Source organism: Stylophora pistillata, chromosome 7 (genome assembly GCF_964205215.1).
Source record: "Stylophora pistillata chromosome 7, jaStyPist1.2, whole genome shotgun sequence".
Taxonomy (NCBI): Eukaryota; Metazoa; Cnidaria; class Anthozoa; order Scleractinia; family Pocilloporidae; genus Stylophora; species Stylophora pistillata.
In genome coordinates, this window is record NC_142525.1 from 2,342,835 (window position 1) to 2,369,675 (window position 26,841).

Below are 26,841 nucleotides of genomic sequence, written 5' to 3' on the forward strand. Positions count from 1 at the left end.
TACGACAAAATTTAGGAAATAAACTAGCCACCAGTTGTACCGTTTCATAAAAAGCAAAATTCACCAACAAAAGCGCGCGCACATACAGGCACGACGCATGCGGTCCTTTATTATCCAACTGCTCTTAGTAGGGTACAAAGAACGGACGAATTGAGTACAAATATCACATAGAATTGCACAGGCAGCTCAAGCGTACTTTGTGGGACTTAGGGTGTAAAATTCATTAACGGCAATAAGTAACTAAGATCGAATTTCAAGCGTACGCGAGGGCCGTTAAAAAAAAGAAAAATTATTTTAGAAAATAAGAAAAAATTTAGAAGGATAATAAAAGCGAGGAATAAAACATGCGAAGTCTCCTTACCTTTCTGCCGTAGCCGCTTTGTTGCCAACGGTCGTTTAAACGCTGTTTTGGCGAATTGCTTTGTAACGCGTGCGGTGTCAACAGTCAACTGTAAAATAGGAAAATTAAAAAAAAAAAACCTCAAGGTTTGAGTTTTTTTTTTTTACACAGTTGACCGGTAGTACCACACGCGTTGCAAAGAAGGTCGCCAAAACAGCGTTAAATGGACCGTAAACGACAAAGAAGCTACGGAAAAAAGGAAAGGAAACTTCGTACGATATATTATTCTTCGCTTTTATTTTCCTCTTCAATTTTTTCTTAACTTTCTTTATAATTTTTCCTCTTTTACGCTTGACTGTTGACACCGCACGCGTTACAAAGAAAGTCGCCAAAACAGCGTTTAAACGACCGTTGGCAACAAAGCGGCTACGGAAAAAAGGTAGGGAGACTTCGCATGTTTTATTCCTCGCTTTTATTATCCTTCTAATTTTTTTATCATTTTTTTTAAAATAATTTTTCCTTTTTTTAACGGCCCTCACGTACGCTTGAAATTCGATGTTAATATGTTACTTATTGCCGTTAATGAATTTTACACCCAAAGTCACACACAGTACGCTTGGGCCGTCTGTGAGAATCCCATCATTGAATAAAATCTCGTTTTTGATTGGTTATCGAAGCGAGGTATTAAGCGTGGAATTGTGAGTTGAAAACGAGGCTAAATGATATTGCTTCGTATCTACGATTACATAACAACTATAAGTAATGCTGTTTTTTTTTTTCTTCTTATTTTTATTCAATTATGCGATTCAAGGAAAATCCATTACTTGACTCTTGAATTCCACGTTAAAACTGCACTTGAAAACCGAAATCGCACTCATCGCTTCACGATCCTGGAGAAGCTTTTCGCGTGCAAGTTTATGCGGAATTCCCTTGTCCAGTAATGAATTTTCCTATAATATTTGAACAGTTGGTTATTTTGTACCGGCTGTAAAAACGAAATAAAAACCTGTTTAACCAGTTGGCTGCGCGCGCTACGCTTCCCTATTTGCATCACTATTCCCGCCTTACAAGTCGTTTTGTTATGTAGCATTGCTGAGTATTTTTTCGTTTGTATTTTGACTCACCCTGCGGGCTTGTCAAAATACAACACAGCTCGTAAAAATACTCAGCAATGCTACACACCAAAACGTCCATTTGGGCATATTTAGTGCTCAAATCGGGTTGAGCACTAAATATAATGACATTTGAGAACTTTGTCTTGGTTTTAATCCCATCCACCGAATACTTGAGTGTTCATGGTATTTTTTGATTGGAGAATTGGTTTCACTCTTCGAATAGAGGTTCCAAACTATTTTACAACATCGCTATAATATTTTCAAGAAGTTCTAACAAAGTTTTGGAGAAAAAATAATATTTTCGGTTTTCAAGCAATGCATATTCAACTATGTACTAACATAACGTTTCACTGAGATTATGACTTAATATAATGTCAACCTTTACCAAATAGTTGACGAAATTTTTCACGTACGATATGTCACCTTGTGGAGGCAAAAGTCATCAGCGCGTGCGTATGCAGGTGTCATCTGCGTGCAACCATTGAAGTCACACGCCTAAGTCATTTAGGCGTGCTTGTAGAAGTTACACATGCGTGCACGCAGACGTCACCTGCGCGCACACTCGAAGAAGTCACTTGTGCCACCACACAAAATAGTTAATTACGCGTGCATGCAAAGGTCACTTGGCACTTTCCAGGTTCAGGTGGAAGTAAACCTTCAGCATGCTCCCTGAAGTCGCTTACGCATGCGCACACAAGCAGGTGTGACCTGTACGTCTACGCGGAAGTCAACTGTGCATGCACATAGAAGTCACCTTCGAGTTCATACGTAAATCAATCGCGCGCGGACGCCTTTAATTACCCACACGCCTGTGATTACCAGGTCACTTGCAGGTTCATAAAAATAGGCATACACGAGCATCCCACTTCATTAGCAGGTCAGCTATTGCAGCTTCATAGAGGAGTCATTTGCATGGGTACAAAGAAGTCAGTTCATATTGTCACTGGCATTTCCAGTTTCCATTGTGCACAGAAGTCACTAACACGAATTCAAAAAGTCACGTGACCCAAAAATTGTGATAGCCTCTTCGTCCTAAAAAAGAATTGCAGTCTCAGTGGTCGGGGTGATGTTCAATTTCTACCATAATATCTCCTTCACCAACTTTGTCTCCGGCTTTAAAATTCACCTTTTTTACCTAGAAACAAAATAAAATAAGCTCGAAATTTTTATAGCTCCATAGTTTCACTTCTTTTCTTTAGCCGTGTGCAGGACCACTGTTGGAAAAAATGGAAGAAATCTCTTCACTCCAGACTTAATTCGCCCCCACGCTCTCTCTCCTTCCCACCCTCCAAGTTTGGAGGGGATGGGCCCTGGAACCGAGGTCAAAATAAAAGATGACGAAAAAGATAAAAGACTATCTCCATTTCATTTTATCGCTCACTCACAGTTCCAGAAAGCCCTGCATGCAAACTGTTCTGCATCTTCATTGCCTCCACCACTGCAAGCTCCTGTCCTTCATGGACCTAATAAAAAATTACGAACACAGAGAATGACTTGTAATAATTAAAGTTCATTTGATGTCATCTTCTACATGGTCAGCCTCTAGTGACCGCAAATTCAAGATGCATTTACGGGTACACTAAAAAATATGTTTGAAATTAAGAACATGTTAAAGCCGATGTGACTTGCATCATTTGGGTCCTGTTTCACATGAATACTTGACGGCCACTTGAGATCCGCTCTTCGTTAGGACGAACGTGTCTCTGTCATTTGCGCGTGCATGTCCACGTGGCAGCTGCGCGCAACCGCAGAAGTTAATGAAACCGATGTTAGTTGCACGTGCCTGCAGAAATTACCCATGCATACAAACGCGTGCACGTAGAGGTCACCTGCGCATGCACGCAGATGTCACTTATGCGTGCTTGTCACGCAAACAGTTTCTTGGTCCGCAACACGAAAGACGGGGAAGGAACGTTCTTGTAACTTGTAACGCAGAAAGTAGACGGTTTTTACGTCCTATAGGCTAACGGAACAAAGAGATTACATGACGAGGAATCTAAACATTTCACTATATGTGAAGTCCCATTGCGTGTCGTACCGTGTCACCCACAGTAACAGCCATTGATACCACGGTGCCAGGCATGGGCGACTTGAGGAATGGGGACATGTCCTCCTGGATAAGGGGGAAAATGAAATGATTTTCCTATCTTCCATGAATATTGTAATTAACAGTAATAGATTGAATTTACTTAGACCAGATCAAAAGCCAGGTCAAATTAACAAGGGCAAACCTCGAGCAAATCAACTAACGAGAGGAAATGAGAGTCGAAGAAGTCAGTTCAAGGAAAGTCTAGTTAAATTAAGTCAAATGGATAACGGCAAATCGAACAAAAGTCGAATGAAAAGTCATTCAAACATCTGAATGGGCAAAAAGTCAAGTCAAATCGAGTAAACAGAAATCTAATCATGATTTTTACATTCTCCAGGGTTAGCGCTTCCTTAGTCATCAAAATACCTCATCACAAAGTACCAACGATCAAACTGTGTTTTCAAGTAAATGATTGTTCGGTCTCTAGGCCCAATTCTCTTCATTTTGATACCCCCATACCTCCTGTTTCTCTGGCATGTACTTCATGTACTCGTACTGATCCTTCGTGTGCACTCGCAGCTTGTACTGCAAAAACAGAAAATGTGTCATAGAACGGTGTGCGAGAACTTCTTTATATCTACTGCACTAGTCTCCAGAATTTTTCTAAAGAAGATAATGATAATCTTCTTTCCCAACTTATATTAGACTGTTTAAAGCACTTACTGTTGTCCCATAGTGCTGGATTGCGAAAAGATTTCCCTCTTTCTTCAACGTCTGTAGAAGAGAACAAGAAAAAATCACTCACTGTCGGTAAGTTATTGGACAACTGATAGCACGAAGTTAATTCTCTCATTACCTGTAATAAAACATCTTTTCCATTTATCTTGGCACCGAATACTGGATCTGACAGCCCAGAAGAGGTGTTGAAATCTACTTGTTTTCCATCCATGCTGACCTACAACGCAGCCAGAAGAGCTTTATTACGACAGGAAGGGCGAGTCAAATTATATTTTATCTTCGCCACCCTCTATCCTTTAGTCCTTTCATTTCCAAGATCTCATTTAGTAATTCTCCTTGGTGTCTGCTATACAACTCTTATGATGCAACAATTTGGATATATCAACAAAGTTGAAATGGTAAATTGGCCACCGTAACGATTACAAAAGCTGACGTTTCAAGCGTTAGCCCTTCATCCCTAATTGAACCGCCTCCTGGTTAGCTCAATTGGTAGAGCGCCGGACTGTTGTGCGGGAGGTCGAGGGTTCAAGCTCCGGCCGGACCAACCCTCAGGGTCTTAAAATAACTGAGGAGGATGCGCTACCTTTCTATAATATCAAGAAATGGATAGATATTCTAGTCTTCTCGGATAAGGACGAATAAACCGTAGATCCCGTCTCCTGCAGGGTTAGGGGTAGGAGACGTTAATTTCCCTTGCACGAGATTACTCTGTGGTGGATGTCCTCCCCTGGGTGGGATGGGTGGGTTAAAAAGACAGGGCCGTTCTGAAAAACACTTCCGTGAGAACGTACCCTGTCACTTGTCTGTTCGATATTGTATCGCTATTGTAAAGAGATCTGTCTTGGCCGGCCACTCGTAAAACTCTCAACAACTATTGTTGAGCATCCTGCTTTGCGAATGTTTGACTCCAACGAATAAAACAAGTCCCTCTTCCTCAAGGTTGGTCATTTTACGATGCAACCTGTTCTCACCTCGTAAAAGATGCTTACCATTCTAATACTATGCAAAACTAAACCCTTACTGTAATTTCATCTAGTTTAACTTTTTGTTTGAATCAAAAGTCTCTTTCATTCACGTCATTCTAACTTCGAAACAGATTTTTGTCCTTTTTAGCGTCCTATGCTGCAGAACCTAGTATTAAATGTGTAATAATATCGAATTGTGACCGAACAATTTACACCTAATTGCTCTCTTTCGTCGTCGGAGAAAAGTGTAATCTCTCAAAAAAAAATAAAAATTTATATATATATATATAATAAGTGTTTTGAAAGTAATACTTGCACAAGGGGGAAGGAAGGGGTAAAATGCACGAAGAGCCATGTTCTTCGACCAGGTGACCAAAATTGTGGGTATTGTTATGACCTATACAAAGTTTTGGAAAGAAATGCTCTCAGGCTGACCTCAAAAATGCCATCTTTCTTGGCCTGTATCACAACTGGATAATCGGCTTTTTGCAGAGTGATTACCAGGTCCCAGGTTGATGGTTGTTTGCTCACTGCATTGAGCCTAGAAGTTAAGTTAAATGATGGTCATTAACAGCAATTTTTGAGTAGGCAACACTCTGAGCTGTGCCCGTTTGGTTCGCTACGAGGACTGGGAAAAAGTTTGAGGAGTTAGTTTGCAGCGAATGTTCGAAAACGGTTATAGAAAACTCTTCGGAAACAAGCGCACTTAAACACGCACAAAAAAAGAAAAAAACACCACCAAACGCACACCCGGTTTACACTAGAACTCCAAATGAAGACTCTTAAAAATGCAACTCGACAAAAACTGAAAAGTCGCGCGCACGAACATCGAACGCGTACGAATGCTCATGTGACAAGTCTCTGAACGCGCGTGCAAGCGCGGAAGTCGCGCGTTGTCTCTATTTCCGACCCGACCTCGTTCTCAAGCCCTTTTCTCTTAGTTGGGAGTAGGGTGGGAACGAAGTTGGTTCCGGCCCCATCCTTTTTTCTTTCACTCACTTGCTTTGGTTCTTGAAGGCCATAGCTTTTCTTGCTCTCTGCACGAAGAAATAAGCTGTCGTGGCCAGCAGTTCATATCTTTCTTCCTCAGTTAACTGATGACCTGTTATTGAATGAAAAAACCAGAATGAACAAGTTAAGCAACGATTCGTGGCCAACTTCTCCAAACAGCCACGTTTGTGCTACCTCCCTACCTCCCTTGAACTAGAGGATGCAAGTCCGTCGCAAGTTATGTTCCCCTCGCCCTCCCCCCCCCGGTTTGTAATTCGTTAAGCTTCCCCTAGAATTTTCTGAAAGCCATAATCCATTAATATTTTATTGCAGAAAGGCACTGTGTGAGTAAAATGTATTAAGCAAAATTATGGCGAGATGGCCCTGAAGCCAATATCTATTGTTTCTCAGTTCGTTTTACTACGCACTTCACCTTTAAATCCACTTGGGTACTCCTCAGGAAGAAACTTCGTGGTGATGGTTCCGAGGCGAAATTTGGGATGGTTCAGAACATCACGGAGAAGTGAAACATTGTATGTGACACCTAGAAAATACCAGAGGAAAAAAAAAATAAGGCAAATTTTGAGCTTGGTTGTGAAATAAAAAAAAAATGGTATTCCTTTTGTCAAGAACACAGGATTAAAAAACATCTGTTTCTCCTTCAGAGACTGAGTCGCAGATCTTTCGATTACGCGCTTGGGTTTGATTCTTTTTGGGAATAATTTTTTCGCAAGCTCGTGAGAAACGAATTACATTTTTCTCTAGTTAACATAGGGTTCTCGCGATTAAGACTGCGGATAAAAACCCACGTGCTCAATGGATAGAGCGCTGGACTGATGTGCGGGAGGTCGGGGGTTCGAGCCCCGGCCGGACCAACATTTAAGGTCTTAAAATAATTGAGAGGAATATGCTGCCTTTCCATAACATCGAGAAATGGTTTCGATATTCTAGTCTTCTCGGATAGGGACGAATAAATGGAGGTCCCGTCTCCTGCAGGGTTAGGGGTAGGAGACGTTAATTTCCCACGCACGAGGTGACTGTGTGATGGATGTCCTCCCCTGGGGTGGGATGGGTGGGTTGTTGTCTTGCGTTTCATACACGAGCCTCTGGCTCGGGCAATATGAGTGACCATGCCCCACGTAAAGACATTAAACTTTGATTACAATTGCGATTACGATTACAAGACCATCAAAAAAAAGTTACCGAGCAGTTAACCTCGTTCCCAGGGTCTCTCATCTTCCCGCCCCCAGGGGGCAGGAAGATGAGAGACCCTGGGAACGAGGTTGCCAAGCAGCACTTTTATACGCTACTGTCTATCCCTCTTACTCCAGAGATCTGAACCGTAATTCTCCTTACTGTCTGCCATAAAATTGTCATGATATCAGTGCGGGTAATTTGATATTGGATCAACTACGAATCCCCTAATTCATGGTTTTCTTTCTTCTCATCACTTGTCTGCTTGATATTGTATTGATATTGTAAGGAGAAATTCTGTCTTGGTCACTCATGGGAGTCAAAGGGTCAACAAGGTGTGAACGGTGATTCCACAAGCGGCCCAAGCGTTCTGTGAGTGATTTTGGGGTTTAAAGGTCATTTGCGGTAGTACCGAGCAAATAAAGATCGAATTTTAAGCATAAGCGCGGGCGGTTGAAAAAAAAGGGCCGCTGTTTTGGCGACTTCTTTTGCAACGCGTGTGGTGCTACCAGTCAACTGGGGCGAACGACCGTTGGCAACAAAGCGGCTATGCAAAAAAAAAAGTAAGAAAACTTCACAAGTCATATTCCCCGCTTTTATCATCCTTTTAAATTTTTCTTTATTTTTTAAAATAATTTTTCCTTTTTTAACGGCCCGCGCTTACGCTTAAAACTCGATCTTAATTTGTTAGGTACTCCGTTGAAGACCTTTAGACCCCAAAATCACACACAGTGAGCTTGGGCCGCCAGTGGTGGTTCTGACTTGTACGTGTGTGGATAAGCCAAACGTTTGATGTGGTTCTGTTTATTTTGCTGTGCAAGGTGGTTCTAGTTGTGCGTAAAACCCTACCTTTTGACCGTTATACACCCTAACATCAGTTTGCATATTCTCCATACTGTTCATTACATTTTGTAACTGCTCTATACATTTTGTAAGGCGCTGACAAGGAGAGTCTGTTTGACAATCAAGAGCTTTTTCTAGTTGGTGATCATTTCCTTTATTCTCGCGACCCTAATATGTGATTCATGGGTGATGTTGTATAGAGAAATTAGATGCTAGAGTTAACTATTACCTCTGATAACATAAGAATCCAAAGCCTTGTTCATCAGATCAAGAGCTTCATTTCTAGTCGGCGAATGGGTAACCAGCTAAAATGTTGATAAGTGATATATTTTTAACGTAAATCACAAAAACTGCCCGGAAGGAAAGGAAATTATTTCACAGAAATAAGGACGTAGGGAAGCGACAAATTACGGATAAATGTCAAATCTGAGCAACTATCCATCCACACCTCCCTCAACACAACATTAATCCTAAGTTGTTATCAGTTGACTGTTGTTGGCTTAAGGGAGGGGTGGGTGCGCACAGCGCAGTTGCTCAGATATTCATTGATCCCAAATTACACTGGAATCAATCAGTAATTGTTTACCTTTGATATCATGGAGTCGTAGTAAATGCTTATCTCGCTTCCTTCAATGATACCACTGTCACAGCGAACCTACCAAGGCAGAGAGGAACATTGTTAGCCAAGTCAATTTAAGTAAGAGCACTCAGGGTCTTAAAATAAGCGAGGAGAGTGTGCTGCCTTTGTTATGACATCCGAAAATGGTTAGGCATTCTAGTTCGCGGATAAGGACGATAAACCGTTGGCCCGTCTCTTGCATGTTTTCTGTACTGGTTAGCAAGGGACGTTAAAGAACACACGCATTTCTCGCAAAGAGCTCGGTGCCTGGCCCTGTCACTGTTGATACAGGCCTCCATTCAAACCAGCTTTAAAGCTGATCTGGGCCAGCCTGTCCAAATATTGCACATAAATAAATAAACAAAAAAGATTTTTGATGTTCGAGTTAAATTACTTACATTTGACAGATGTGTTGGTTCAATATACTTGTATAACCTTCCAATGGACGGAAGACCGAAATTCTTGTATGGATCCTAAACAAGAAAACGTCACAGTCAAGCTTGTGATCAATGATCATTTTTCTAATTGCCATATTGGTGCGTGATCAAGGTAATACCCAATGAGAGTTTTGAAAAGCATTAAATAGTGCAACCTCGTTCCCAGGGCCTTTTACCTTAGCTGGGGGTGGGGCAGGAAACCACCCCCAACCAAGGGGAAAGGCCCAGGGAACGAGGTTGCAAATAGTGATTTCCACCCCAGATAGCAAGGAATTTTCCAAATACCTCACCTCAGCGTACACTCGGCACTCAACAGCCCAGCCATTGATGGGAATATCAGCTTGCGTGATGTTCAGCGGATGACCTGAAAGACGTGACATGCAACAAAAAAAGAGTAAATTAGCTTGGCTTTTTTCTTTAAAATGAAGCGCAAACCAGCCCCAAAATTTACTGCAGGGTATATTTATTCAACCTGTCAAACATCATGTCAGTCTTGGGAAACTTAATGCATCCCTGCGAAAAAAAGACACTTACCGAACTTGCGTGACGCGTGATTAGCGCGCGCGCTTTGAAACTTCGTAAGCAAGTCACGCGTACGATTTTAACGTGTGCGAAGTTTAGTTTTGAGTTTATGAGTCGCAATTTTCGAGGTTGTTGGTGTTTTTTGTTTTCAGTTTACCGTGTTACCATTTCACCGTCTTTCACTCGAACAGACGTGCCTACTTTTTACAAGAGATTTCCGTTTCTGCTCTCGGACACAGTGTTTTCAAAAAAGCTGGGCACAAATGGATATTTTTAGAAGTACGAAAATGCCTCCAATTCCACGAGAAGTCCGCAAGTAATTATTACATTTGTTGTTTTTTTTCTTTTTCATACAACACGATTGTCATACCTGCTGCTACTCTGATCATGTGTTCCACAAGATCAACTCCAGCTACCATTTCAGTGATAGGATGTTCCACCTGCAGACGAGTGTTCATTTCCAGGAAGTAAAAGTTCTTCTGGGAGTCAACCAAACACTCCACAGTGCCAGCCGAGTCATAACCAACTTCTTTTGCCAGTGCAACAGCTTGTTCACCCATTGCTTTTCTCATGTCAGGATCCACAAATGGGCTGATAGGAAAAAAAGAGTTACCATTTTGATGCAATAGATCATAACAAAATATTAAAGACAGTTGGACTTTCAATAGTTTGGTGATAGATAAAAAGATTGAAGAGACAGAAGTAGGGTAATAATGCACTGATAATTTGGTAACGAACACTTTTTAGTAGAATCAACGAACGCTTTTCATTCTACTGATTTATTCGTGTTTTTCTCGTCACCATGTTCCCACTAATAGCGTAGCTCCACTTCCTGCATATAAACCCACACACAACCCACAATTCCTCCATTCGCTCTAACGAAGGGCTAACGCTCGAAACTTCACCTTTTTAACTCTTTACGGCGACCAATTTACAATTTCAACTTAGTTGATGTAACCAAATGACCTTGTTACCCCCACCGACGCAGTAACACAGTTTCTTTAGAAACTTACCCCCTTCAATAACAACCTCGTTCCCAGGGCCTTCTCCATTAAATGGGGGTGGAGTTGACTAAGGGAAAAGGCCCTGGGAACGAGGTTTCTTTAATAGGCAGCTGATAAATAGCATTGGTAAGAATGTTCCATTTCACTGAAGCTACAGGTAGTTATCAACTTTCTTTCAAAACACCATATTTCAATTAACAAACTGCATGATAGATATCCAGAGACGAATATAGAAGGAGGGTGTGAGTTGTCCAAATCCCGACTCCCCTCTAAAAAAAACCAGCGAATTTTTTACCATTTTGGTTTTATCAACTGATAATGTAAAGTGGCCACTGTAAAGTGTTTCAAAGCTGATGTTTTGAGCGTTAGCACTTCATCAGGACCTTTTGTCAGAATTGTTTGCTACCTGTCTAACAACAAAATTCTTGCAATGACAGGATCACACATTACCAATTGATTTGAAGTATTTCAAATTTACCCGTCTTAAAACATCTTCTAGCCTATCCAGGCTATTAAGTGTTAAAAAAAATTGTTTTTAACCATCAAAGTATGAGCCAAACCACCCTCCCTCCCACCCCTTGAGCAAAATGTCCTAAGCCCCCCCTGACACATATTAAACAGTAACACTTATTTCACCTTGGCGATTCTTCTATTACTTTCTGGTTCCGTCTCTGAATTGAACATTCTCTTTCATTCACATACACCTATGTGTAACACTTAAAATTAGAAACTTCGATCCAAATATTCTGCACTGCTTCACAAACCTGATTCGCAAATGCTTAAAAAAAAAAACAATGAGTCTAGTCTATAGTCCATTTTATAATTGCCTGCTTGATTGCCAGGCCTTTGAACAGGAGTGAAGCTGAGGATGACCTTAATGATACAAGTCTCTATCACAACAAGATCACCTTCAGCCTCACTCTGAATCAAAGGCTTGGCAACTAAGTACACCACAGTAAAATGACCTAGAGGTTAATTGAAAGGAAATTTCTGTGCCAGTTAGGAATAATACACAGTCACACCAATTTGTTGATCTCCTGTTTGTGAGTTATCATGATAATGTTAAACATACGTTGCATAGAATGCTGATTATAAAGTACTTGGCAAAGGAGGGCTTGTGGTACTTATAAAATCAACATATATTTAAAAATTAAAGTAATTTTGGTTTCATCAACTGAGTTTATAATGTTAATTGGCAACAATAAAGAGTTTCAAAGCTGATGTTATAAATGTTAGCCCTCGGCAACTGAGAAGAATTTGCTACCTTTCCATAATATCAAGAAATGGATAGATATTCTAGTCTTCTCTGATAAGGACGAATAAACTGTAGGCCCAGTCTCCTGTAGCGTTAGGGGATGGAGATGTTAATTTCCCACGCACGAGATAACTGTGTGGTGGATGTCCTCCCCTAGGGTGCAATAGGTGGGTGTTTGTTCACAGTAACTAGCACTACCATGCTACTCTGAAATTCGAATGGAAATAAAGTTATGTATGTATGTATGTATGTGTGTGTGTATGTATGTGTGTGTGTGTGTGTGTGTGTGTGTGTGTGTGTGTGTGTGTGTGTATGTGTGTGTGTGTGTGTGTGTGTGTGTGTGTGTGTGTGTGTGTGTGTGTGTGTGTATGTATGTTCGTATGTAGCAGGGCTCATTAGAGTTACTTTATCAACTCAGTTGATAAAACCAAAAATAACTTTTTAACCCCACCCGCAAAGCACCACAGATTTTTAAAGAAACTTAGCCCCTTTATAACTTTAGAAAGTTTAACAGTACATTTTACAAAATTAAAACTTACAGCATTCCCATACTTGTCTCCAAGAACCTTTACAGGAGGATAGAAAAAAAACAAAACAAAACAAAACAAAACAAATGAAATTTGTCAAAAAGCACTTTACTCTGAACCCACAAAATAAATTTGAGTGAGATTCTACTCATTAAAATTAATTAACAACTAATTACCAAGGGGGAGGTAGTTAGTGGTGGATATTTACTGAGCGGCAAAGTGGCAAGGTCTAGTCACAGACACTGAGGTGAATAGTTGTTTCAATGCATACTAAAACAGTGAGATAGCAAGACACAGTTGGATGCTATTCTGGTTTAAGGATTTAATGATTGCAACTGGAAAATTACGGTTCGCAATATAGCACAAAAAGATTCTTTTAACTCTGTCAATTATTCCTGCAACATGAGGGAGTTTGCATATTGACTTGCCCTATAGGCTCATCAAAATACAGCACAACTCATAAATTTAAAATGCTCAGTGATACTACACAACAAAACATCTAAATAGAGGATATTACATGGCCGCGCAGGGATACAAATTTTATCTTCTCGTGCTGAAAGTATCTCTCACTAGTTTGCTGCGCTCACTCGTCAGAGATACTTTCAGCACGAGATGATAAAATTCGTATCCCCAAGCGGCCATGTAATGTTCTGTTTATTATATAGATACTGATGAAATTTCCACATAAAAGACAACTTTTTTTATTCATTTTCAAAACAGCAATTGGGTAATTATGTTGGTAACCATGGCCACACCAATATCCTCACACGTGAAAGATAAAAATAGTATCTTCACTGCGTGCCGTGAAGATATGATTTTTTAGTAAAAGGAGAAATCCTGGTATTTCATCAGTATCTATATACTAATAAGATAATTATATTTACCAGCATTCTGTACCTGAATCTCAATGTGCCTTGGATTGTCAATAAACTTTTCCACTAATAAACGGTCATCTCCAAAACTGGATCTTGCCTCTTGGGAGGAAAGGCGGAACCCTTCTCTGTTCAAAAAAAAAAACAAAAGTATATGTATCTTATTAACCAAGCGTGAGGGCCATACTGGGAGAATATTGGCCTGAGGTCTTGACAGTATGGACCGAGCACAGCTCGGTCCGTACAAAAAAGATCGAGGGCCGATATTCTTCCAGTACGGTCCTGAGCAAGCTTGGTTAATAAGAGATTTAATATACGACTGAAGTTCAAAGGGACACAAGTGCGGTATCATTCTGGACCATTCGGGACAGTGCCCAGTCCAATACTGAGAGAATATTGACCGGAAATAGAGCATTTTGATTGCTTGATTTTAGTTATTGGCCCTCTGACTGCCCGAGTCATGTAATATATACTTCATATTATCTATTGATTATAATCACAGCTTTATTACATCCACTTTGAAATCACGGGTGATCCTTGTATCTGATTGGCTAAAATAGGAAAAAAATTATATTTCTTACTTTGTTTCCTCATCATTCCAAGCAATTCTCATTCCTTTGCCACCTCCACCGGCAGAAGCCTTGATCATGACCGGATAACCTAAAGATCGATGACAACCATAAGAAAGTGAAAAAAGGCCCACAACCAAACAAAAATGTAAACTTAACAAATAATCCTAGAGGTATACCTCTTAACAAGCTGATTAAAATTTAAAATCAAGTGTAACCCGAGTCATGATTTTATACCATCAACAGACCCCTGGGTTTCTTTAGAAGTAGCTTGTTTGAGTTAAAGATACCTTGAAATATTACGAAGCATTTTCCCAATGTTAGCTATAAGCCTTTCTGACACTACTCAAAAAGATCTGTGGCAACTAGAATTTGCATTTTCTATTTATTTCTTTTGTGGCATTCACTGTGTAGTATTTATCTACCAGATAAATATTTAATATATTAGACATGTACCTTGATTAAAACACTTGAAAACCTAATCTGTAAAATAGCATCTAAACCCCATTCAGATAAGCTTCCCAAAGAATTTGTGTTCTGTGTTTGTAACATACCTATCTCATTTGCTATTCTGACTGCATCTTCATCATTCTATAGAAAATACAAATGCAACCTCACAATGTTACAAATTCAAACTACTTCATTGTAATTTTGAGAAAGCCTGTCTGGATTGCCACACTGTCTTACTGACATTAAATGTGTTTCAATCTGTGATAAATATCCATGGATTATAATATTAATTGACCCTTAAAAACCTTAGGTCAGAGTAAATACGATATCATTTCTCCCACAGCATCAACTCTAAATCAGACATTAACAGAGATGCCAACCTGTTAAGATCTAAAATCTGAAGATTTTTCTACAATGCCACCACAGCATCAACTTAGCAACACCCTCCCCCCCCCCCACCCCACCCCAACTAAAAATTTGATACCCCTGGCAGCTTCCGTTTAGTTTCTGTCAAGATGTGGTTGCATAAAAAATGTCTTGATTGAAGTAAATCTAGGGATGTTAGTCTACAGTGGAGTAAGGCCTTTGCCACTTTTATTCAGATGATTTGGTGACCTACACCATATACTGGAGACTGGAAGACTTGTTCAATATCTGGTAGATTGGCATGTATGCATTAACGGTAAAAGGAGTAAAGGAAATGATCCCAACGTGAAGAGCTTGATCATTTACCAAATTCTCCTTGTCAGCACCATGGGAAATTTATAAAGAACAATAAGGAGAAGGTGCAAATTGATTGGTATAGGGGGTTCATTAGGAGGAACATGGTCTCACCTTTACAACTCCTTCAAACCCAGGAATAATGCTAACTCCAGCCTTCTTGCCGATCAGTTTACTTTGAATCTTATCTCCCATGGCTTGTATTGCCGCGGCATTTGGTCCTATGAAGGTGACACCAGCTTTTTCCTAAAGGTTACATTCAAATCATCCTTTCAAATTTTAAACTTTAATACTTGAATGAAATGAAAATTGGGTAACATGCGACATGTTCAAAGAATTATCATCAATACACAGTCCAAAGTAAACTTAATATATGGAAAAACTAAATGCTTGACTTGTTTATTTTTCTTTAAATCATAAGCTGGGGAAAGCTATATGTACTACACAAATTTATCAAACAGACAATAAATTTATGCATATGATGCACGATCATACACATATATGAACTTCATATATCCATTGAACCCAAATAAATTTATGATAATTGATATTCTAATCCAACAGATATTTTTTGCTCATGAAATACAGTTAGTCTAAATGCATCATGTGACCAAATATGCCCTGCTAAAACTGGAGGATATCTGAGGATATGACCCTGTTTTCAAACCTTATATCAAAGATAGAAAACTCTACACTTAAAGTCTACATGGCTAGTGTTCCAAGGGTTAAGTTAAGCTTACCAGCATTGCAACAAACTTGTCATTTTCTGATAGAAAACCATACCCAGGATGAACCTGCAAGCATTAAAAAATCCTGCATTCAAACAATTTTGATAGTAAGAGTGATTCTCATTACCTGGTAGGTTTATTAATACCAAAAAAGTTTAATCTAACTGCTAAGTGAGCTGTTCCCTCTGGTTTCAACTGATTGGTTTAATCAGGATAAAAAAAGATTTTATCATTATTATTAGTAGTAGTAGTAGTAGTAGTATTATAGAATATAGAAACAAAATACAAGGTACTTAAAAGTTAACCCTTACAGCTAGCCCTTTAACCCCTAACAATGTTCAACATCAAATTTCTCCTAACAGCATCGCCCTTACATCAAACATCAAGATCAGGAGAATAAAAGAAATTATCACAAACTCAAGAGGCTCTTGATTGTTGAACAAATTCTCCTTGTCAGCACCTTAGGAAATGTATAGAGAACAGTATGGAGAATATGCAAACTGATGTTAGAGTGTAAAGGTTTTCTTTTTAAAAAACTCTATGGTATTTAAAGGCCAAGATGTTCTTTGTCTACCGCTTGAGCTCCTGTTGTGTTTATGGCCTCCATGATGGCATCCATGTTGAGATAACTTTGATTTGTGGGGGGAGGACCAACACAGAAGGATTCGTCTGCTGTTTTGACATGCAGCTATAATAGAAAATGATTTTATACATCAATAATAAAGTAAGAGTCATTCTGTTTCTTTGACCCTTTTAAAAACTCTTATGAGTGACCACTGAAAACAGAATTTCTCCTTAAAATATCAACACAAACAGGCAGACAAGTGATGAGAATAAAAAAAATATATCAATTATGACTTTATAAGCTGGTCCAATACCAAATTCTCCAAACTCACATCACCAGAATTGTATTGCAGACAGTAACGAGAATTACAATTGAGATTTTGGGAGTAAAAGGGTAAACAGGGAATTAACAGCCAACTACCAGTGAGCAAATACTACTTAAAATGCCTGGAAAGGCCTCCTGTAATTGCCATCTGTTAACATTTCATTTAAAACCATAATTGTAACCCTTTTTGGTGCTCACATCTATTTCACAATTGGAATAAAAAAACCTATCAATAAATCTTCTGCTTAAAATGCCAACTTTTTTTTTTGAGGCTGTAATATATGATGATCTGAGTTTATTGCTTTTATTGAGTTTATTAATTCTTCCAATAAAAAATACCCAGGTGTAAAGAAAATGCATTTTGATAGTAAAACTCACAGCATTTGCATCTGCTTCACTATAGATTGCAACAGTTTTAATTCCAAGAAGTTTACATGTTTTCATGACCTAAAAATCACAATAAAAGAAATTCAAGTACAATGATAATTAAGATGTCATAAGTATAAGAACAATCCTCGCAATAAACAACCCTACTTGTGTAGTAGTGAAAATAAGGCCTAATAAAAATTCAGGCCTGTATGGGATTTGAACTCGTGACCTCTGCAATACCAGTTCAGTGCTCTACCAACTGAGCTAACAACTCAACTGGGAGGTGGTTATTATGTTGGTTTGTAATAAACCAGTAAAGTGATGAGTCAATGTTTGTGAATGTATGAAAATCATAAAATTTATTTGAATTGCAGTTAAAGAAATGAGTATTAGAGCGATCTTTGCAGGGATGAACACCACTTAAGCAGTAGTGAAAATAAGGCCTCAAAACATACTCATTTCTTAACCACAGATCAAATACATGATCTTCTTATATTCACAGACACTGATAAGATGTCAGTAATAAAAATGAAAACTTGAAATCACATGCACCAAAAAACAAAAAAAAAGTTACATACCCTACATGCAATCTCTCCTCTGTTTGCAATAAGAATCTTGTCAAAGAGCTACAAGATAATTACAAGAATAGAGTGAGAAATCAGGAAATGTCTGTCAGCCCCTTAATCCCTTAAAGTAACCAGCATCTAATTTCTCCATACAAGATCACCCCTAAATCAAACATTGAGGTCAAGAGAATTAAGGAAATGATCATCAACTGATGAAGTTCTGAAGCTTTTCAATAAATTCTCTTTGTCAACACCAAAAGGAAAGTACATAGAACAGTATGGAGAATATGCATACTGATGTCAAGGTGTAATACTCTTTCCAAAGAGTTACCATCATCAACTTTACCACCATTATTGCATGCATCCTAATTATGACTGATACTTCATCACCTGTTATATCACATACAAGACATCAAAATCATATTGAAAACAAAACCTCATTAAAATTAACATCGCATACAACTGAAGAGGTCTGTGGACGAGACTAGTTTTGTAGTAGACGTGTTTTCAAGTGCGTTGAAAGTTAATTTTAATGAGGTTTTGTTTTTAATATGATAATGAATGATACTTTCTTAGCTTCGACAATCAAAATTTCACAGACGTAAAAAAGATCCATCACAATCGAGAATTACTTGGAGTAGATATCATCACAAGTTAAAAATAATACCCTCTTACTAGCCAAGTGCAAGAACTGTACTTGGTTATAAAAATGACCAAGGGTCCAGATTCCTTAGTACTGCTCAAACAAGTGAGGGCTAGTTTCTTAATATGCAGCACTCAAACTAGCAGTAATCTTTTTTTATTTGGAATTTGCTTGCTTTCAAGAATAAAAAGACATGGCACATCACCATTTCTATGGAAACAGCCCATATGGCAAAATCTCGACAAACTAGAAACCAATCAGAATGCTTATACTTACCTTAAAACTACCTGGCCCTATAATTGCTTTATGAATCAAGATCAAAAACAAACCTGTTCATTTCGAACTGCTGATGTCTGTAAACCTCTGGACCATGTCTGTGGATATCTCCTGAACCAAACTGTTTGTTGCTGTGAAGTTAAATTCTACAGATTATCTTTCCATCTACAGCAACATCTTGGTAATCATAAAATATCTATCACAAACACGTCACAAGGAAAGCAAGCCTTAACCCCTTGACCCCTTACAGTCACTAGCATCTAATTTCTCTCTACAATACCACCCCTGAATCACACAATAAGGTCAGGAGAATAAAGGAAATAATCATCAACTAAAGAAGCTCTTGACTGATAAACAAATTCTCCTTATCAGCACCTTAGGAAATGTATAGAAAACAGTATGGAGAATATGCATACTGATGTTAGGGTGTAAAGAGTTAAATGTTTACCTTCCTTACAAATTAAATAACACCGCCGAGCCCTTGACTAATAAATAGAGAGAGACAGTACAATGATTTGAAGACAATTAGGGGATTATCAGATGATCCAATACCAAATTCTCCAAACTAACATAATAAGAGTTGTATGACAGACAGTGAGGAGAATTACTAATGAGATCTTGGCAGAGAAAGGGTTACGGGGAGGGGTACACTGAGATACCCTAAATCCCCCTTTGTTTTTAAACCCTACGTAAAAACGTCGTGAATAATTATTAAATCATTTAAAGAGAACGAAATTATAACAAACATTTGCCGTATCTTTCATTTAATTGAAATTGCGTACTAATCTTTCTCAAAACCAGTCGCTAGGCACTTCAATTTACCAAATCATTCCAAACTACATATGGCTATCTGCGGTCTTTCCTTACATTTAGACAACACGGAAAGCCGCAAAACTCTCGAACAAAAGTTAATCTTTCAAAGTCTAACGCTCGAAAAGTCAGCGTTTTTATTCGTTACGGTGGCCAATTTATATATTTCAACTGAGTTGATATAACCAAATTAATCTTTCTCAGTCAATGTCCTGATACTAAAAAAAGGCTTGAAAAACAGTGAAAAAGTATACGGTAGTAACAGTTGAACGTGCACACCCTCACGATGGTGGGAAACATCTGACTTCATCGTGAAGAGAAACATTTTCGTTCAAAGGCTCCAAATAACAACAAAAAAAAGATTATTAGATATGTTACAAACCTTGCAAAATTTGCACGATCCTTGTAATAAAGAAGAAATTCCAGACCCTATACTTTTTCCAGCCATCTTCAAACGTGACTAAAACAGCTGAGCCTGCAATGTATTACTCCAGCGTGTTCCATTGTCCGCTAGAGGGTGAAGCGAAATGTAGGCTGCATGTGAGCTTCGATCCATTGGCAACTTTTTAGGTGAAAACCGTGGTTATTTCTTCAATTTTCTTCGTCTGGCGCTGAAAGTAAGTAAATTTTGACCTTAATTCTCACATAGTTTGATATTTGAACATTCTAATGAACGTGCTATGTAGATTTTGCCGCAAGATTTTTCGAAGTTTGCACGTGCTTATGTTACTTATCCAGTTGCCTTTGTGTTTGTTTTTAGTTGTCTGAAGACCATGATCATTCCTATTCGCTGTTTTACGTGTGGGAAAGTGATTGGTAACAAGTGGGAATCCTACCTCGGTTTACTACAAGCCGAATATACCGAAGGGTAAATATTTAGTGCAAGTAATGTGAAATAACCAGAAGTAGCTCATCCAGATTGGGAGTTTCTTACTTTTAGTCTGAATAGAGTGACAAAAAATGCTACTGAATGGTCTCATTAAATTCACTTCAACACTTACTTTTCTTAAGATCGACAGATTTCCTCACTGGACTTAAACTCAAGCGAATTTATCACTGCAAAACTGAAGAATTTGCGTTGCAGAGTTCAAGTTGATTTTGTAATTTGATAACTCAGTTACTTCCATCATTGAATTGTTAACTCCCATGGATTTAATTTTTCAAAGACGACAAAATTGCATGAAAATGTAGGGCAAGTGCAATTTGTAGTCTTTAAAAAATTTACTAGTGCTTATTACACCAAATAGCACGAGAAATCAGGTTATTACTTATTGAAAATTTAAATGACAAAAGCACCTCAGAAAGTAAAGAGTGAAATTTTGACAGACTGCATGCATTGTTATTTGCACTCATAGTACAACTTTGTACTTATATTATAACTTTACATTTGTGTTACATGAAAAAATTCTTGTTTTCAGCCAATCATAAGTGCACAATTTGGCAAGAGTTCCATATAACCTCATACATGAATTATGCATAGAGTGTTGCAAAGAAACCTTATATTTAGTCTTTATGAAATGGAATGCATAATTATGTATGGGGTTATATGGAACTCTTTCCCACAATTGTTTCATGTAAATTAGTAACATCAAGACAGTATGATCCCTTAACACCCTAACATCAGAGTGCATATTCTTCATACTGTTCTCTATGCATTTCCAAAGGTGCTGACAAGGAGAATTTGTTTAACAATCAAGAGCTTCTTTAGTCAATGATCATTTCTTTTATTCAGGTGACCTTAATGGGCGAGTTGGGGGTGGTGTTGTGGGAAGAAATCGGATGCTAGTCGCTCTTAGGGGTCAATCGTGTGAGTTGGGGGGGGGACTTTGTAAGTGAAATTAGATGCCAGTCACTCTAAGAAGTCATTGGGTTAATTTTGACTTTTTAGTGGTATTTCAGAGAGAAATTACAAATTGATCATCCTTTGAAGGTTCAAAGTTTAACACTGCTTTTTTTTTTTTTTTTTGTCCCACCAGAGATGCTCTTGATGCTTTGGGTCTTAAAAGATACTGTTGCAGAAGAATGCTTCTTTCACATGTGGATCTGATTGAAAAATTGTTGAATTATGCTCCACTGGAAAAATAAACTTTACTGCAAGTTTGGATTGCTTTACAACCCCGAATGGAAGCTTTGATGGTGCATGTTTACTAACACAACCTAGATGTAAGCTTCTTCAGGGTATGGGAAATGCAGTTGAAGTCATTATTGTCAGTTGCTATTTGTAAAACTTACTTGTAGAGTTTGGTATAATCATGATTTTGATCAAATTTCTATTTGTGACAGTTTGCTAGGCTTATTTTTCACATGCACCTTAGAATACATGTAAAGTTATGAAATTCATTCGGAAACTATTAGAGTTGAGATAGACTTTCAGAAATGTTTTCAAAGAATTTGTCGAATTTAAGTTTCCTTTTGTAAAACTTGGTTGTATTGATAAGTTTCTAACACAGCATATGAACACAGTGTATTGTACCAAACACAGTTAAACGCATTTTACTAACAAGTGTAACCTAATACAGTCTTTCTTCTAAAGGGGGCTCTCCTTTTACAGCAGGAAATCATCTTTTTGTATCTTCTGCTTTTTAGGTTTGACAAAATTGAATAAAACTTCTCAAGACCACAGCCTCCTCAAACTGTTAGCCAATTGCTTTAAATTAAGTAATGAGATTTTGAGGATATATCAAGCTACCATCCTCTCTCTAACAAAGCTAGTCAATTCTCAGAACCTCTCTCTACTGGATTATGTTTCATTGATTTGCCAAAGAAAAGCAACATGTTAGACATTTCTGCAAGTTAAAGCAATAAGTGCCCTTCTGTTTGGGCAAAAAGCTCACTTATAATACTGTCAACATTACAATAAATCCCTGGGGAGTTTACTAATTGCCCCTAGTGAGTACATTGAAAAGTGGCTTATCAGGGAGAGGGACTGAGGCAAGAAGGGCGATTAAAAAAGTTATTGAAGGCTAAAAAATATTACGCATTACTTGTGTTCTGCATTGTCACTTGGAGTTCAAGAATATTGTGTACAATATGCCTTGTCCATTTGAATTGTGATAACACTTATTTCGCGTTCATTAGTAGCTGGAGGAGGGGAAATGGGGATGAGCTAGAGGCGAGGCGTACAGTGTCCTCCAGAGATTTTATAATCGCCAGCCATACAAACCACTAACCAGCAAGAACTTTAGACTAAACGACAGGTATCTGACCTCTTTGACCAATAAATGTTTTTATGGAGGCAGAGGCGATGGTGGTAGGCGGCAGAAATTATTACGCGTAGGGAAACGACTGGTTAAATGGTGAATCTATATGATACATTCAGGCATCTTGCCATGAAAAATGTTGCAATTTTCACATTTAAGCTTCAACTGAATCACTCGAATCAATATGAGATAATTACAGTTCATGCAAATAATTTGACATAAAATTGAACCTTCGCATGTGGAACAGAGAACTTTAGAGACACCGCATTCTCGTCTATTCTTTCGGAAACCTTCGGAATATACTCGGAATGTCTGGAAATTTCTGAACTTCTTCAGGCATGACTGATTATTGTACGAAAATGTTGGGCTTACGAGAGTAAAACTCCCGTCGTTGACTTAAATGCTGTCAGGTATACATCCAGAATTGTTTTTTTTGTCCTTAGAGAGATGCTGCAAATAGGTGCCTATGATTGTGTTACATGATGAAGCTGTTTGATCGCTCTATACTTGTTCGTGAATAGATCGGCTTGTTCTGTTTCGCAGCACGAGTGGACAAAACAGCACAAATAAAGGCCGAACCAGTACCTGCCACGAACAAAAAGAAAGCCCAGCTTAGTTTACAATGGCCGAGCCTGTAAAAATTTGCTTCTTTTCCACAAGCTTGCTTAAATTCAACACTTCCCCAGCCTGAAGGGTAAATGCCACAAGCAATCGCCAGGAGAAAGCCTGTGGATCAAAATGAATGAATGGATAAATTAATACTTATTAAGAACAAGGTAAGATAGAAAGGAAACGCTGCACCCACGAGCCCGAGCTGATCCCGAGTTTTGAAGCATGAAGCAACTAGGGGTATTACTACTCCCCCCTGGAAGGGAGGTTTGTCCATCGTAAGTTACGCCCCCCCCACCCACCCCTTACCATTTCATCAAGCCTCCCTGACAGTTTCCAGTACCCATTTTACTCCTGGGTGGAGAGTGGCATGGTGAGAGTAACGTGCCACACCCAAGAACACAACAATTACGACCCACCCTAGCATTGACTAAGACCCGGTACCCCTCGATAAATTCAAGATTGAAAACGGGAGACGAAAAAAAGTTAAGTTATTTTAGTGTGACTTTACCTTCCCTCCCTAAGAAGCGATGGAGAGAGAAAGGAAAGAACCAGGCCGTAGCGTTTCGGAAATACCCTATAAGTAAATGATTCTTCTTATCCAATCAGAAGAGAGGAGCTGGAATCCTCAGAAGATTTCGCGCTACGACAGCACGGTGTTGATACCTAGCGCGGAAACTACGCGTGTCAAACCATAAGTTCTCAATAGTACTGTTAAAATCTAGTTTCCTAGGGTTCTTTTCTTACTCCTAACCGACGAGAATATCATTCCTTTCTGGTTGCGTCGCTGGAAATTCGAAAAAAGAGGTTGAGCAAGGCAGAGTTAAAAATCATTAATCTCCAGCTATGTTAGGAATTCACTGATTGTTTTCTAGAACGTTATTTTGAATAAATCGCTACTTTGTGTTTTCTTTTACAGAGAAAAAAAAATAAGAACAACAATTAAAAATCTATCAACGTGAGATATTTGACCTTTCCTCGGGGACCTTTGTTATCGAAACTCCAACTCGTTAATCGTTTCCTTTCCTTTGTGTCCAAACAAATACGACACGAATCTTCATCTCAATTGAACCAAGCATTATTTTTTAACATTATCGCTGCGAAAACAATACGCACTCTCTTAATGGAGCCAGCATACTTGTGTTTATCAGATGAAATTACATGTAAGAACGTGACCACAAAGCTTTGTTTTTGAAACAAACAGTTTCCTTTTTCATAGCTCTAGGTCATTTTCCTGTGGTCAACTTGTTGACCCGCACATATTTCACTTATTACTCACGATCGAAGGAAATTAATCTTATCTGTTGTGGTGTTTCAAATAAATACTCGACTCGAATTTGCCCCAAAAAAGTTCCATCAATACGCCTTCTCGGTTACTACCAGGTTCCATTTGAATTTTGAGAAATATGCCCTTGATAATTTTCTTTGTGAAAATTTGTAGAATCAACGCAGCCACTTAGTTATTAATAGCCAATGTGACCAAATTCACCATTTTACTTCGATTTAATCGAGTGTAGTCGGTGCAATTATCTTTGAGCGGAATGCTAGCTCTGGAAAGCACTTTCTTTTCGCAGAAAAACAATTATACATTTTTGAGAAAAGTATTTCTTAAAATATTTGCGCAAGACTTTCATTTGCGTTGATAAATTTTGCAAACTTTAATTTTGTGGTTAATTGATAAAAGGCGGATAATTTGTAACATCGGCAATTTTCAGGACAGAGAAGCAAACTAATTGATAAATCGTTTCAGATTTAACTGGGCGCATTTAAGGGCGCATTTAAGTGCCCCTTTAAATTCGAAATTTCAACTTTAAGTTAGGAAAGAAAGTAAACAAACCATTACGAGGTGTTATACTTAAGAGGTAGGAACAGTTTGGTAAATACACTCGGGACTCTTATAATGAGATCAGCTTTTGGCACATGGATGTCTGTCCGAAATCTTTACTCACCAGCTAAAACTTGCAGCGCTCCTCCGACCCGAGCCGAAGTCCGTGTTACAATGTCTTTACAACAACAGGAAAACATGGCTGTGAAAGCGACTACAAGCAGGAACCCACAACCGATTCCTATCATCACTGTACTAGCTTTCCATGCCTCCGAAGGAATGTCTTGAAAACTTGCATATCGGCCACAGGCTTGCACAAGGATCGAGAGTCCGTTTGCTCGTTTTTTTAAGAAATTACATCGACGAAACACGCCCAAGTAAACTGTTGTGTTGTATATCTGTCCTTGTATCCAGTAGGGCAAGAAAAAACCCGAGGAAGCCGCAAACGCGCCCAGAACGGAGAGAATCACCCACAAGAAGCCAGCTATCGTCAAACTGTGCGACATCGTAGTTTTTCGATCGCTTTCGCTGGTTTAAGTTAAGTTTAGAGCTATGTTTACGAATTGCCACTCAAGATACTTGAAATCCTGTCGTCTTCGCAGATTTAGTGCCGCGTGTTTGCAGCTGTAACAGCTGGAAATTCCAAGGTCTTTCACTGCTTTTAATACATCCGTCTAAATTGAATGGATTCCCACCAAGTAAACAGAATGAAGGGAGAATTTGTTTGTGGTCCTCACCTGTGACGCCCTGGAGATGGTGACAAGATTTGAACGTCAAAGATAACCCAATGCTTAATTAATTGTTCCTCCAACAAACAACATCGGATTCGGGTAATTTGAGAGTTCTCAAAAAGTAATCGAGTTTCTCTGTCATTAGCGCGAAAAATGCGATTATGTTGAGACAACTATGATACTCAGGTGTGAAGAGCTAAATGAGGTTTTCGCGGTTGATTGCATCGGGAAAATAAGACGCACAATGCCAGTGTTTTGCATGGTTGTAAGAACATTGAGTTAGATATCAAAGTAAGAATGAGCAATACTGTCGGATATCAACTTCTGTTTCCGGTACAGTACATGACTTTCACGACGGTTGCTATCAGGGGAAAAATCATGTATGAATTCTCTCGCCAAAAAAAAAGAAATACATACAATGAAAACAAGTATATTCTTTTGCTTGCACAAACTTTTACAAGAAATCTTGATAGGACTAAACACGCAAAATGTTTGCAATCGCAGAAAAATGTTTTACATTCGGACGAGAACCTGGTAATAACAGATATCACAAGTTTCACTAACACTTACCAAACAATGGAACAAAATTTTTTTAGGATCGCGAACAATCACCCATCTTCTTGTTTTCTAGTTCATCTCAATATTCGATTATCGTGAGTAGTTCCTAAATACTCATAACCCATAGGAGACCCTTCATAGTATATATCTTACTGAGAGAAGTTCAATTTTGATCATTCTTGCTGTCAATCTGAATGATTATTTAGTTCAGATAGCTGTGGAATGAAGATCTGATTTTCGTGTGGCAAATTGTCAGCGAAGTCATCACCTCGAGAGGAAATCCAACGTTATCGAAGCACTGATCGGTTTATAAGATGTAAGGATTATCAGCTCCGCGGCAAGATAACGCGTCTCTCCGGCGGGCTGTAGACTGAAAAGTTCTGTGTTATCTCGAACTTACAATTTCTATTGAGGATAATCCGTTTATTTACAACATAGTAGAACAATG

General features: G+C 38.7%; 3 protein-coding genes across 4 annotated transcripts; 1 reads left to right on the forward strand and 2 right to left on the reverse strand.

Annotated features, from left to right (window-relative positions):
• Window positions 1-42: 42 nt before the first annotated feature.
• LOC111329780 (propionyl-CoA carboxylase alpha chain, mitochondrial) lies at window positions 43-19,993 on the reverse strand. The gene is made up of 26 exons (XM_088728600.1): window positions 19,853-19,993; window positions 18,714-18,791; window positions 17,754-17,801; window positions 17,185-17,253; window positions 16,492-16,605; window positions 15,930-15,983; window positions 15,304-15,435; window positions 14,574-14,610; window positions 14,032-14,110; window positions 13,476-13,578; window positions 12,591-12,617; window positions 11,433-11,500; window positions 10,163-10,383; window positions 9,561-9,634; window positions 9,232-9,306; window positions 8,801-8,869; window positions 8,444-8,519; window positions 6,611-6,721; window positions 6,187-6,289; window positions 5,623-5,728; window positions 4,341-4,439; window positions 4,208-4,258; window positions 4,004-4,069; window positions 3,494-3,568; window positions 2,841-2,918; window positions 43-2,590 (listed from the first exon to the last, which is right to left on the reverse strand). The coding sequence occupies exons 1-26, from the start codon at window positions 19,916-19,918 to the stop codon at window positions 2,507-2,509; spliced, it is 2,163 nt and encodes a 720-aa protein (XP_088584726.1). The 5' UTR covers window positions 19,919-19,993; the 3' UTR covers window positions 43-2,506.
• On the forward strand, window positions 19,961-22,092 carry LOC148726134 (DNA-directed RNA polymerases I, II, and III subunit RPABC5). Its single transcript, XM_088728608.1, has 3 exons — window positions 19,961-20,087; window positions 20,231-20,338; window positions 21,447-22,092. Exons 2-3 carry the CDS (start codon window positions 20,244-20,246, stop codon window positions 21,553-21,555), a joined length of 204 nt encoding a protein of 67 aa, XP_088584734.1. The 5' UTR covers window positions 19,961-20,087; window positions 20,231-20,243; the 3' UTR covers window positions 21,556-22,092.
• LOC111329753 (LHFPL tetraspan subfamily member 6 protein) lies at window positions 21,948-26,424 on the reverse strand. Of its 2 annotated transcripts, XM_088728607.1 has the most exons (3): window positions 26,406-26,424; window positions 25,229-25,851; window positions 21,948-23,396 (listed from the first exon to the last, which is right to left on the reverse strand). In XM_088728607.1, exons 2-3 carry the CDS (start codon window positions 25,608-25,610, stop codon window positions 23,146-23,148), a joined length of 633 nt encoding a protein of 210 aa, XP_088584733.1. In that variant the 5' UTR covers window positions 25,611-25,851; window positions 26,406-26,424; the 3' UTR covers window positions 21,948-23,145. The 2 variants fall into 2 exon arrangements, with proteins under 2 accessions (XP_088584733.1, XP_022790255.1); XM_022934520.2 differs by lacking the exon at window positions 26,406-26,424 and having other exon boundaries at window positions 25,229-26,022.
• Between the last annotated feature and the right edge of the window lie 417 nt (window positions 26,425-26,841).